Below are 13888 nucleotides of genomic sequence, written 5' to 3'. Positions count from 1 at the left end.
TCTGAATTGTCATGTGTTGACCAAGTAACAAATGTTGGATTTTAGTATGTCATACGTATAGTAGATGTCTTTTCCTCTTTGCTTTTTTTTAATGTATTGCCAGCATTAAAATTTCATCTTTCAACCATAGAACAGGTAAAAAATAATTATTGTGTTCAAAATGCTTGCTTTGATTCATTTAAATAGATAACTCATCTGTCTTTCTCATATCTGGAAATTACATTAAGACAGGTAAACCTTGGAAGTTATTCAGTGAATTGCTTGAATATCGGCGTTCAAGTCGGACAGGGAGGAGCCAAAAGTATATCATTTAAGACATAAAGTTAGCTTTGAAACTACAAAGTTATCCAATTATGACCTATGCAAGGCATGTTTCCAAATATTTAATAGAAGCAGTGTTTTGGAAATTCTTTTCTCCATTAGGAAGGAAATTTTATTCACCTTCAGAAACCATGTGGTGTGTTTGATAGTAATTAAATATATATATAGTTTTCATTTGTTTCCTTTTAAATGCTACAAAAATAAACCTCAAGGATCTGTTCACATAGCTGCTACTGGAGTTTTATCTCATTGAATATTCTTTAGAATAATAAGGATTAGAACAAGGCATTATAAATTTTCTTGCTAAATTGTCTTAAGTCATTTAATAGTCTTGCCCTTAGAGAGTTGGATTTGTTTCCAAAATAGGAGTTAGACATTGGCCTTCTTTGTTTTTCAAGGACCTGAGAGTTGAATTCCTATGCTCATGTTCCTATACTACTTTTAACATTTGAGTAACTTTACATTTTGTAATCAAATGAAAGTCACGAAACAATTTGCTTACCTTAAAAACTGACAGTAAAAAGAACAAAAAGCTTTATAAGATTGTAGTTATCCTTTTATTCATCCAATTGATTATCCCTCTCAAATTATCTCCTGTGATTTGTGTGGTCATCTCCCTTAACCATGTAATAGTACTTTATCATTTCCATTCAAGCTCAGTGCGCTAATAAAAGCACAGATTGGTTAAGATATTTATATCTATTAAATGACCAGAAACCTGAAGAATTAGAATTCCAAATTTCATGATGTAGTTGTGCAAGTTCAGTGTGCTTTTGCTATTTTCAGTCGCTGCTGTAGGCAACAACGAAGTCAGATGTTATCTTTTAAAGAGCCTACATAAACTTTATGAAGTTTTTCTAGTCAGTAGAAATACAGTTGGAAAGCAAAATGTTTTTGAAATAAAGTTAAAAGGCACAAGTTTATTTCTGCATAAAGTCATGCAAAAAATCCTCTCAAGATTGTTACCAAAGTGACATTAATCAAAAATTTCTTATTGATATAAAATGAAGCAGGAAGTTCCTAACTTGCTGTTAAAATTACTGCGAATTTAAGATAGGAAATGAAGCCAATTAGATGTGCAGGCTTATGTAATGTTTGAGACATGACTAATAAGGTGGTATGAAGTAGGATTAGAATTAGCCCTCTCTGCCATACACAAACTTCTTAGTATCTTTTTTCTTTTTCTGCTTGAAAACAGATATGACAATTGATAGCTGTGCCAATCAATCTGTTGAACAGCAGGAATGTATAATCCACAGTTTAATGGTTAATTGAATATACAAAAATGTGAAATAATTATTTACAAAGTTACCACAATTTAATAGCTAGATCTGTGTGTATATAAGCCTCACAAATGTTCTTAGAATTTTAAAGAAGCTGAAATGGTAAAGAAAAAAAAAAGCCTTCATACATATTTTTGTTTTCTCCCTATAATCTGTTTCCATGAGCCTAGAACCCCTACTAGGAAGCAGAGCTGAGCAACAAAATGCCCGCCACACCAGCTTGCTAACTGGTAGGGGTCCAGTTCATAACCTGGCGAGCACATATTAGATACATTCCATTCTCCTTTCAATGCTGGGCTGACTGGTACTGCTTATTACTAAACAGTGAGCTTAGAGTACTTTGAAATGTTCCAATCCTGCCAAAATGACCGCAGTCTGAAGGTAGCCCAGGGAGTAATCCTAGAACAACAGTCAAGGAACGCAGCTGCAAGGCAGTTCAGTGGGCCAGACTGATAAATTTCATGCTTTTTATAATAGATATTTAGCTACTGTTTTATACTCAGGGGTCACGTTTGTTACCAATTCAATGCTTACTGCTCCTTACTAGATGAAAAGTAATATGGATCTTCAAACAATAAGGTAAATGTTGAATGTTATGTATATATAGATTAATACATCTGATTCTGTTAATAGTGAAAATTTATTTAATTTTAAGTATCTTTTCTTTCTTATCTTATTCTATTTTTATGGCTGAGTTGCAGTTGAAAAAGTAGCACTTTGTTTACCTTACCAGGAAACTTCTAGCACTAAAGATCAAAATATATACTTTTAGTGATTACATTTTTTAGTCACTGATAATGTTTTGACAGTTATAATGTGGCCTCCTTGTCATGTCATAATAATAATTCTTAAAACTATTATATTCAATCCATTTAGGATGATATTAGAAATTTTAATATGTGTTAAGAACTTTTAAGATCATAATCTAATTCCCATACATTGTAGATTAGAAGGTTGAGACTCTAGGTGTTCAATAGCTTAGCACTAGTTCCCAGCTTGTTAGGGATTACCAAAGTTAGAAACCATGTTTTCTGACTCTTACGGTGTTTTTCTTTTAAATGTATTATAGGTAAACAGTTAAGCTATTTTGTTATCTATTATATGTCTGCCATTTCTGATAGACTATATAAAAATTAATATATAGTATAATTAAGTACAGGTAGAGGAACTTTCACTTTTACATAGAATAAAGTTGTTTTGAGGTTTGATTTTTTAAAAAACATAGTAATTATCATTCAGGCAATAATGAGAAAAGATTAAAATTTATAAAATTTATTGATTTGCTGGACAATGCAAACCAATTACTATTTGGTTATAACCAATTATCATAACACTGTAATACCTGTGGTGATCTCCTAATAAATAAACTCACCTAGAATTTCAAAATAGCTTTAAAAATTTACATTTCATTGATATTTTCTTTTTCATAGATGAGGAGCTTTTCTCTGGAATGTATATAGATTTCATGGGGACAGATGCTGCTATTTTTCGAAGTTTAACCAAGAGAAATGCGGTCAGAACTGATCAACATAATTCCAAATGGCTAAGTGGTAAGAAAGCATTTGATGCATTTATTTTTTAGTATCGTGTTAAACTAACTTATTTAATTCTATCCTAACAACTAGGGAAAATGGTTAAAAACTAAAATATCAGGCTATTACATGAATAATGGTAATTCTGTACTCTATGATTTAAAATATTCGGGGAAAATAAACAATTGAATAGCTCATAGTCCATATTTCGATTCTTTATTTCTATTAATCATCCTACAGTTATCATATGAATATGAATAAATAAAAGTGACAGTGATAATTTATATTTCAGTACCCAAGCATCTTCTCCAGTTGTTTAATTGTAACATACTGCAATTAAATATGCTTTTTACTTCATTTAATCTGCTTATATGTTTTAACAATACCAAATCTAAAAATTATCCCAAATGTATGACATTTAGATGCAATGAACAGAGTATAGCCGGGGCCTCCTCTCTTTTTGTTTTATGCTTAGATTCTAAAATTACGAAACTGGTATGTATTTTCTCATAAATGGACTAATATTCAGTAGAAATCATAGGAATGATAACTATGATTATCCGTATTCAGTTGCCTCCAGCTCTTGGAGTCATATGGAATTCACATCAAAAAAGGTGCTCATTTGGTTTACCGTATTATTCCAATCAATTGCTGTTGTTTAGAGCAATTAAAAAAACAAAAACAAAAACAAAAAACGAAGATTCTTGTCATTTCACCCTGGAGAAAATTTTTAGCTGACCCTAAATGTGGCAATTCATTTAACATTGCAGAGTTAAGCATGAATCACCACAGTGAAGCATCCTATTTCGCTGATAGGCCAGCACAAGAAAGCATTGATTGTTCATTTACTTCTTCAGATTATTCCTACAGTACATCTGGAAATAGAATATTCTAAAAGTTGTTTTGTTCTTGAAATAAGGAAACCCTGTATGTCTCCAAATGACTAGTGACGCTGTTTTTCCTTGAAAAGTTTCCCCTTCATTTCGTATGTTGCATTTTAAGAAAAATCATGTTTTTCAGAGTTTGGACTTCCAACTCCTCATTCTGCTTCAACAAATTTGAGTTTATATGTGCCAGATTGAAAAACACACTTTGAAAAATAAATATTTTTTTTCAATAAAACAGCCATCAGATTCCTTAGGAAATAACTGGTAGAAAAGTTTTTCAATTTTTTGAAACTCATTGGTGCACAAATAATTTTCACATTTCCTGCACTTCCTGTGGTACTCGACATTCCAAATGTGGCATGGTGTGTGAATGCAATTACTGCTTTTAGAAATGTGCCTGTAAACGTTGAATTGTTTTTTTCTACCAAAGATGGGGAAGGCATCTGCCTGTGGTCTACTTGGATGACAGAAGATGGATTTTCATCATGAATATATACCTAGTCTTTTACCTTTTTTTCTAGAACCTATGTTTGTAGATGCACATGTCATCCCAGATGGTACTGATCCAAATGATGCTAAGGTGTACTTCTTCTTCAAAGAAAAACTGACTGACAATAACAGGAGCACGAAACAGATTCATTCCATGATTGCTCGAATATGTCCTGTAAGTATTAATGCTGTTCCGATTTGAAGAAAGACCAAGAAATTCAAATTATGGTTTATCTCCATGCTTTTATTATCAACCATTACAAATAAATAAAATATTGAGGGAAGCATTTAATGTAACATTTATTCATCATCATTATTATATTTAATATTCATCATTTTATATTGAATATAGTGTTTATAACCCCAACCCAAATTCTAACCCTCAATAAGTTATATGAGATAAACATACCCTATTTTAGTAAAAATCTTAATTCAAGAAAATATTTTGTTTGTGTTCTTGAACAAATAAACACTTCTGACAAATTTTTGCATATTCATTTAATGCATTGGTATTCAAACAAATAGCTAAATTGCATATTACCTAAAGAAACTGATTGTTGTCAATAAAATACAGTAAGAGATGATTATTAAGGAACCATTTATAAATAATGAAAATTAAGAAAAGCTTTAATAAAATTCTAATTAAAAACAGTAACCAAAATGTTCTTGTGTAGAAACAATAAGTATACATAGCAACACAAGAAAATTTGTGATGTCCTTTTTATAATAGAGTTTTACAGACTTATCCTGACTTATTTATGATTAGCATCCTTTGTGAAAAAATGTTTCTTAAAGTGCTTAGTGTTTAAAATAGTTTATATATTATAATACTCCACTGATCATGGAGCTCAACTGTTTCTCAGTCATTTGCAACAAGGCAGCGAAGTCAGCAGAAGGGGTAAAAGGCCTTTGGACACAGGAAAAAAATGTCTTCACTGGAGACTATTTGTGAATGATCCAGATGCCATTACTCCTTATAATGTATAATTAGGCATCAGATTAGAAATACTGAAAATTATGTGATAATTTGGATAAATGAAGGAGTGAATGTAAAACTGTTGGGGACCATTTTGTGTAAAGATATAATCACTCTCCTGACCACAATCTGCAAAACTCACTGTGTATAATAATTTATGTTCAAATTGAAGACAATAAATTATCAAGGAAAGGCAGATTAAATGATCTATTTTCTATAACATTATATAAATACTTCCATTGTACATCGTTAAAATTAGAAATAATTATGTCACACATTTATCAAATAAATGTATTTTCAGTTGACATCATGCTATAAGAGAATAATAGTATAACTATTGTATAAAATACTATAAGTCATAAATATTCCTCTTTGACAATTGATGTGCAGAAGTGGTTAACATATCCATTCTTCAGATTTTCATCCTCCAAGCAACTAGAGTACAAGTCGAATTTTTAATGTGCTTCAATATTTACTTAAGCAATCTGAATTATGTTTTCAAAATGGTTTTAGAATGACACTGGTGGACTGCGTAGCCTTGTCAACAAGTGGACCACTTTCTTAAAGGCGAGGCTGGTGTGCTCGGTAACAGATGAAGACGGCCCAGAAACACACTTTGATGAATTAGGTACATACATATGAGATTGAAAAATGCTTCTGAAAGAAGGCTTGTAAAGTTTATATATTTAAATAAGGTCTCAAAAGAAGATGTACTTTCCATATTTTCAGCATAAATGATATGCTAATTTAAAATAATTATCTAGATACTGTTCATAAATTTTCTTAAGTATTTTGTAATCTGTTACGCCCATGAGTGCACTGCTGAAACATTTAGCTCATTGAATTCACCATAATATATGAATGAATGTGTGTGTTTGGCGGTGTAACTTGTATAATTTGTGTATAGGTAATGATATGTTTGTGTTTTTATAAATGAATATTTATTTCATGTATATTAGAATATCTAATATTCTGATTTTGTGTGAAAATACAGCTATATATTTTTACTATTGTAGCTAATGGACAAGATAGAGTTTGGATGGAAAAAAGTGTCAGAGTAGAAATTTGGAGACTCGTGTTCCCTTCTTAGTTCTGCTTGGTGACTCTGAGATTAGATATTCTCAATGTGACATGAGGAGGCGTACACTTTCCAGGTCAAATAAGGACTGACAGTCTGATTCCCTCTGCCAAGGAACAGTTTTTTTTATTGTTTTAATCTGAATATCCCAGGGCACATCATATTTACTAAATGTCATTTATAAATGACTTTTCTTTCACCTTAATTCATTAGAATGTAAAATAATGGTCATTCTCAGATTTTGAGACAGGTGATAAGTTATAAATCTGTGTTACCATGTGGAAAAAATTTACCGATTCTGATAGTTATGAACTATATCGTTCTTCTGCTCAAAAACCATTATGTTGATTATGGAACAAAAGTTTCTAGATAAACTTTTCTAGAGAAAAGTTCTAAGTATCATTTTGTGAAACAGGCTACTTGCTCATTCTACTCCCCTGAATGTTTGGGAATATATTTTATGTTTCAGTCTTTCTTTTTTTTTAGGGAGAGCTAGACATTGTCAGCCTTTATTCACATATGGGAGGACTAGTGATTGTTAATTTGTTGTTTGAGTGGTTATAAATGTATTGCTTATGAGGTCATTTAAATTCATTTTTAATTTAAAATAAATACATATTTCTTTGTGTTTCTCAGTAATAATTCTGTTAGCAAGATTGTCACTATGTCTGGGCCTTTCATATAATCATGGCAATTGATTATTAATTGGAGTTTTCTATCAGAAATCTACTTTCATGTTCTGTTATTTATCACTTCACTGTGCATACTTTTGTTTTTGCCTTAATATACTTTAAACATCTTTTTGTTAGAAGAGCTATCATTAAATAAAAGTATCACTAGCAATTTTGACCATATGCCACAAAAAGTTCTATTTGATGGTAAGATGAGTTACCGTGAAAAAGTATTATTCCATCTTCCAACTCCTAAGATCAGATCAAGAAGAAATTGAGATTTGTAATTTTTTAAATTAAAACAGTAATATATTAACATTAAAGGATATTTAGAAAGAAGCACCAGAATATTTCTACAGCTTTGCCTCTTGTATCACTCACTGTTAATCTTTTTTCTTATATTCTGATGGATATTTTTAAGGTTAATATGGTTCTAGTCCATATTATGTAATATATCATTGTACTTTTTCCCCATAATATTATTTTACTAGCATGGTTTTCACAAGGATACAAAATTTTCATAAATTCCATTAGTATCTGTATTAATTTAATTTAATTTAGTGTTTCTATCATTACTTGTTTCCAAATTACCATAATGGTACAGGAATATCTTTTTGCAGAGTACTTTTCATAGTTGAAATTATTTTCTTAGGGTAAATTTTTCAGAACAAAGAAGTTAATATTTAGAAACTTTAAAAGAGTATTTTCCTTTTTATAGAGGATGTGTTTCTGCTGGAAACTGATAACCCGAGGACAACACTAGTGTATGGCATTTTTACAACATCAAGGTAGTTATTCAACAGTTACATTTTATGATTTAAACAGTAAACTTCATGGAGTAACAGTAATTATTATAAAAGCATTCTTCTCTGCAACTTTTAATTTTACATGTCATTTGGGATGTAATCCTTCCATTTTATTTACTTTTGCCTGATTACCTAAATATATTGGAGCTAAACTAATGCTTTCCAAATACTTTTGTAGAGAGTATTTGTAATGATTGCATGATATTTTTATCAAACATATCAAAATAATGAATTATAATGTAGGAAAAAATACATGATTTTTTCAATAAAATAATTTGCGCACTTGTGAGCAAATAAAACTTTTGGCATTTTTTTGGTTTCTGTTATCAGAGGTAATAAATGTTTATCACCTGGATTGTAGTGATAGTAACACAAGTGTATACATATGTCTAAACTTACCACATTGTATACATTAATTAATTGTGTACAGTATTTTTTTGTATACCAATTATACCTTAGGAAAGCTGGAAACAATTAGGCATTTCTATAAAAATACTTTTTACTTCTGAAGTAAAGTGATGACTATTTAGAACCTGATAAAACACTGAACCAATTTTCTTTTTCTTTCTTTCTTTCTTTTTTTTTTTTTTGAGATGGAGTCTTGCTCTGTTGCCCAGGCTGGAGTGCAATGGTGCGATCTCGGCTCACTGCAAGCTCTGCCTCTGGGGTTCATGCCATTCTCCTGCCTCAGCCTCCCAAATAGCTGGGACTACAGGTGCCTGCCACCACGCCCAGCTAATTTTTTGTATTTTTAGTAGAGGTGGGGTTACACCATGTTCAAGGCAGGATGGTCTTGATCTCCTGACCTTGTGATCTGCCAGCCTCAGCCTCCCAAAGTGTTGGGATTACAGGCATAAGCCACTGCGCCCGGCCTTTTTTTTTTTTAAGATGGGGTCTCGCTCTGCTGCCCAGGCTGGAGTGCAATGGCATGATCTCAGCTCACTGCAACCTCTGCCTCCTGGATTCAAACAGTTCTTCTGCCTCGGTCTCCTAAGTAGCTGGGATTACAGGCATGTGCCACCAGACCCAGCTAATTTTTCTATTTATTTATTTATTTTTAGTAGAGACAGGGTTTCACCATGTTGGTCAGGCTGGTCTCAAACTCCTGATCTCGTGATCCGCCTGACTTGGGCCTCCCAAAGTGCTGGGATTACAGGCATGAGCCACTGTGCCCGGCCAATTTTCTTATTCTATATGAGATTATTTTATGTATTTGAAAATTAGTTTAATGTTTTCTCACTTCTCTGGGATGCCCAAGCTAATTAAAGTATGTATTTCAAGATAAAAAATCTTTATTTATCTTGCTCATATTTTTCTTTATTAATTTTGTAGTAGGCATATTCCTTAGAGTTAAGCTGTAACTCAGCCACTGTAGAAGATAATGGGTCCCTTTGATTAGACAATCAACTACAAAGCAAAAATCTAAAGGTTTTAGCTGTTTTTTTTCTTTAATGGGAAAAACATAGTATAATTGTAAACTGCAATGAGCTATTCAAAGAAAAAGAAATTTACAAGGAAGTTGTTTTTAAATATTTGCAGTTGCCCCACAAGATGTCTAAAAAGATGTCTTTAAGGATGTGTTTAACTCCTGTTCTAAGTAGTCTTGATTTAACTCACAAAGAATTGAACAAAGAAAAAAAATCAAATTCTTAAGAAAATGTTTTTTTCAATAAAACTATTTTTCTCGTTTTGTTTTTTCCAATACCTGTAACTTTAATATCAAAAAATTCAAAATCATCATTCTGCCTATTGATACTAATGATTAACAATGTATCTTACTTGTTTTTATGGGAATGCACCTTTTTTCATTAGACGTCTAATTTGAAATAAATATGTGAGTCAGAGAAATCCTGATTTCAGCCAACCTGCCATAGGACAATGGAAATATTTCTTACTAAAGATTCAAACAAATTTTATGAGGTGTCATTGACTAAAGATGGTTTAATGAATCTTTTTTGGGCCCCTATTTTTTGTTCTGTGACCAACAGGGGAAGTACCTAAACCGTGACAACATAGACTTCTCCAACTAGTATTCAGGATACCATGTGAGAACACTCTCATATTAAAATAATCATAACACAAAAAGATATGGTGTTCAATTATTAATGAGATTCATTTCTTTGAGTTAAATTGTGATAGGTTATATTGATAGTGATTTGGAATTGAAATTCATATTTTTAAATAAAATCATCAGTATACTTTCTTGCTGCTAAGATAAACTAGTTAGAAACTTTTTTGAGTTGTCCTGTATTTTGGAAACATTGAAAAGGACTTTACTATAACTTATTGTCTACTAACTCCATGGATGAATTGAATATTGTAATGCTTTAGGTATCAATACTTTTTTCAAAGTTTTTCAGCTTTTCACATGGGTTCGATAACATTTAACTTTTCTATGGTGGATTATATTAACTTTTTATCATAAATTTTACCATATATTTTTAAAATTGTATTTTAATTTTAAAAATTTGAAAATGCCTTTTTCTGTTTTCTTTTTTAGCTCAGTTTTCAAAGGATCAGCCGTGTGTGTGTATCATTTATCTGATATACAGACTGTGTTTAATGGGCCTTTTGCCCACAAAGAAGGGCCCAATCATCAGCTGATTTCCTATCAGGGCAGAATTCCATATCCTCGCCCTGGAACTGTAAGTATCCAGGGAAAATTCTTTGTTATGATGCTTTATAAAAACTCATTTAACAGGTAATGAATATCTGTGGGGTTTTTGGGGGTTTTTTTGAGACGGAGTCTCACTCTGTTGCCCAGGGTGGAATGTAGTGGTGCAATCTCAGCTCACCTCACCCTCCGCCTCTCAGGTTCAAGCGATTCTCCTGCCTCAGCCTCCTAAGTAACTGGGATTACAAGCATGCACCACCATGCCCGGCTAATTTTTGTGTTTTTAGTAGAGACAGGGTTTCACCATGTTGGTCAGGCTGGTCTCGAACTCCTGACCTCGTGATCCGCCCGCCTTGGCCTCCCAAAGTGCTGGGATTACAGGCGTGAGCCACCGCACCCGGCCTGAATATCTGTTTTAATTAAGGAATAACCATGTGAGAAATAATTTAGAGATACTTCACATAGAGATAGTTCCATTTCTAGGAATCTATTTAGATAGAAATTGTGTTACATATATCTCATAGGAAGAAAATGTATGTGTAAGCAAATAATTACAACAAATGAGATGTAATTTTTCAAATAAAATATTTATAACTATGAAGTAACACAGATTAGAACTATTTAACTATAGGCAGCTTTCTAATTAGGAATGGTCTGAACTAGAAGTACTGTTATTAAAGCAGGTAGCTATATCCATATCATGCAATATTAGTAGTATTAGGAATACATTGAAAACTCAGATTTCCAGCTGAAGATACAGACAGTGCACTGGAATATTAGAACCGGAATTTTTCTAAGGGTCCATTGATAACAGTCCTACTCTTTCTTTCTCATCTGGCCTATAATAATTCTGCCTTCTAGAATGTTGATTAGTTTTTGTTTCTAAAATGTCAGACAGTATACCAAGAGATGTTATACAATTGAACATTAAGAAAAATATAATCTTATATCTCTGTATTTCATAAAATAGTGCTATAATTATAAAACGGATAAATATGAACAATTAATTTATTTTAAAAATCAAAAGATACATTTATGTAAACAAGGTGTTCCTTTTTTCTTGAATTTGAAATTATCTTTGCTAATATTCTTCCAAATAATTATCCCATATAATTTTTACTAATTGTTGATTCATTTTATTTTTCTTATTAGAGTTTATTTGCAATATTGTTTGCTTCTTTATTTTCTTCTTAAATTATACCAATGTTAATTTTTTGAAAATTGAAGATACAGTTTGCTAAGCCTTTAAAGAGCATATTTTATTCCAAAAATTTTAAAGCTTAAGTTTTGTTCATGGCTAGGAAGCTCAAAGTTTAATCATTTATATGTATTTTGTGTGGAACAATTGATCTTTAATTAACTTTGGAAAAATTATGAGAATTGCTTCTTATTCATAAAAAGATTAAATTTTTAGGTCATACTTAATTATAAGTGACAACAAAGTCCTGTCACAGAATTTATATTATCCTTTAAGATGATCTCTCTTTGATGTTCGCAGCTCTAAAGAAGATGGACAGAACATTAACTTTGTATAAAACAGGGAAAAGCATCAGCAGATACAGCCATTTTAAGATTGGGGAATCCTGGTGTGGTGGCAGGCGCCTGTAGTCCCAGCTACTTGGGAGGCTGAGGCAGGAGAATGGCGAGAACCCAGGAGGGGAGCTTGCAGTGAGCTGAGATCACACCACTGCACTCCAGCCTGGGCGACAAAGCGAGACTCTTGTCTCCAAAAACAAAAACAAAAAAGATTGGGGAGTGCTGGATAAGAAGCAGAGATTATTTAAGAGAAAAGGAAGGGGAGGCTGAACAACTTTCAAATTCCGTTATATATCAAAGGCTGTTATTATTTTACTCAACATATTTTATGCATTTTCAGAGAAAAATATACTTTTGAGAGTGACTTGCTATTTGAAATTGACCTAGTCATAGACTCATCTTAATATGGAAAATTAAGAGGTGGTTGTGATTACATGTGCTTTCATCAGTGATTCTTTTGAGCAGCATATAAATGGGGTTAGTACAGGAGCAGTTGATTTGCAAACTAAACAAAATTCTGTTCCCCCTAAAAAAACTTAAGAGAAACCCTTCAAATAAAGATATTAAAAAGATAAAAGAGAGCCATGCTGCTTGAATCAGGGTTTGAGGCCTCAGAGCCTCATGCAGTCTGTGCTGGAGCCAGCATGGACCCAGCTTACAAGAGCAGATAATGTACACCTCTTCTCAATTAAGAACATTAGAGTGGTAACTTGAAATCAGCCATCATGGAATTATCTACACCATGGAAACTGGCAAATGCTACAAATCAGGGAGATTTTTTTTTTCCTCAAGCAAAGTGACCTCTGACCTTACCTCTCATCAGGCTCTTCACCCACGTGACAACTTAAAAGGCACCTTAACAGGTGTATAGAACTCAGAGCATCACTGTGAGAAAACCATTCATGTCAGGCAGCAATTGTTCTACATAAAATGTAGGAATACTAAACCCTTTTTAGTAAAACAGAATAAACCAATGCTAAATTAGAAAATTCTGCTAACAGTCCCACTTTTCACTGTTTTTTAGCTCTCAAGAATGACCATTTGTTTCCTGATCCAAAGCAGTGTAGAGTAAGCCAGGGTTAGCAACACACATCTGCAACAGACTCCGTGAAAAAAGGGAGTAGTCAGGACTTGAGAAATATTTCTATAATGTGGTTTCTTACATCTGGTGTTGAGACCAGAGCAGCTCCTTCAAATCAAAAAATTGTCAGATGAGTGATCCTTAGAGAATAAAAGAGGCAGGGTAGAGGAGTGACCTTTGGAACTCCTCCTGGAAAAGCGTACCTCCCTGAAGATTCTGTCCCTCCACCCTTCAACCAGCAAAACACCATGAAGTCAGCTCTCTGACTCAACAGTGGCAGTGTCTGTCTCTTCGTTGCACTTCCAGGGTTTAATATCGTCTCATGTAGCCGAACCACCTGCAGCCAAGTAATCCAAAGTATTCTCTCTTCTCTAAGGTTAAGAATGTTGCTTCTGAAGTCCTCCCAATGAAGGATCAACAGTGATTGTCCTGCTTTATTTCCCCCTACAGTAGTATGGTTGGCCAGTCAACCCCATAAATATATGGCTGTGTTCTTAAAGAAATGAGACTGGCAGAAATCTCATACCCTCGTTCTAATGTTCCCTGTAGGTGCTTCTTTAAAAGCACGGTTGGTAGCTCTGTTAGCAAACAACCCCACCAGCAAGCCCAAGTCA

General features: G+C 32.8%; 1 protein-coding gene across 1 annotated transcript in view; it reads left to right on the top strand.

The window, feature by feature from the left end:
• Nucleotides 1-13888, top strand: part of SEMA3C (semaphorin 3C) — a 177229-nt gene that overhangs the window by 111052 nt on the left and 52289 nt on the right. The window contains exons 7-11 of the mRNA XM_527801.8: nt 3035-3154; nt 4545-4687; nt 6002-6116; nt 7956-8025; nt 10544-10688. Of these exons, the coding sequence (XP_527801.2) occupies nt 3035-3154; nt 4545-4687; nt 6002-6116; nt 7956-8025; nt 10544-10688 (593 nt within the window). The remainder of the gene's footprint in view (nt 1-3034; nt 3155-4544; nt 4688-6001; nt 6117-7955; nt 8026-10543; nt 10689-13888) is intronic.

This window comes from Pan troglodytes, chromosome 6 (genome assembly GCF_028858775.2).
Source record: "Pan troglodytes isolate AG18354 chromosome 6, NHGRI_mPanTro3-v2.0_pri, whole genome shotgun sequence".
Classification (NCBI taxonomy): Eukaryota; Metazoa; Chordata; class Mammalia; order Primates; family Hominidae; genus Pan; species Pan troglodytes.
This window is presented reverse-complemented; position numbering and strand designations above follow the sequence as displayed.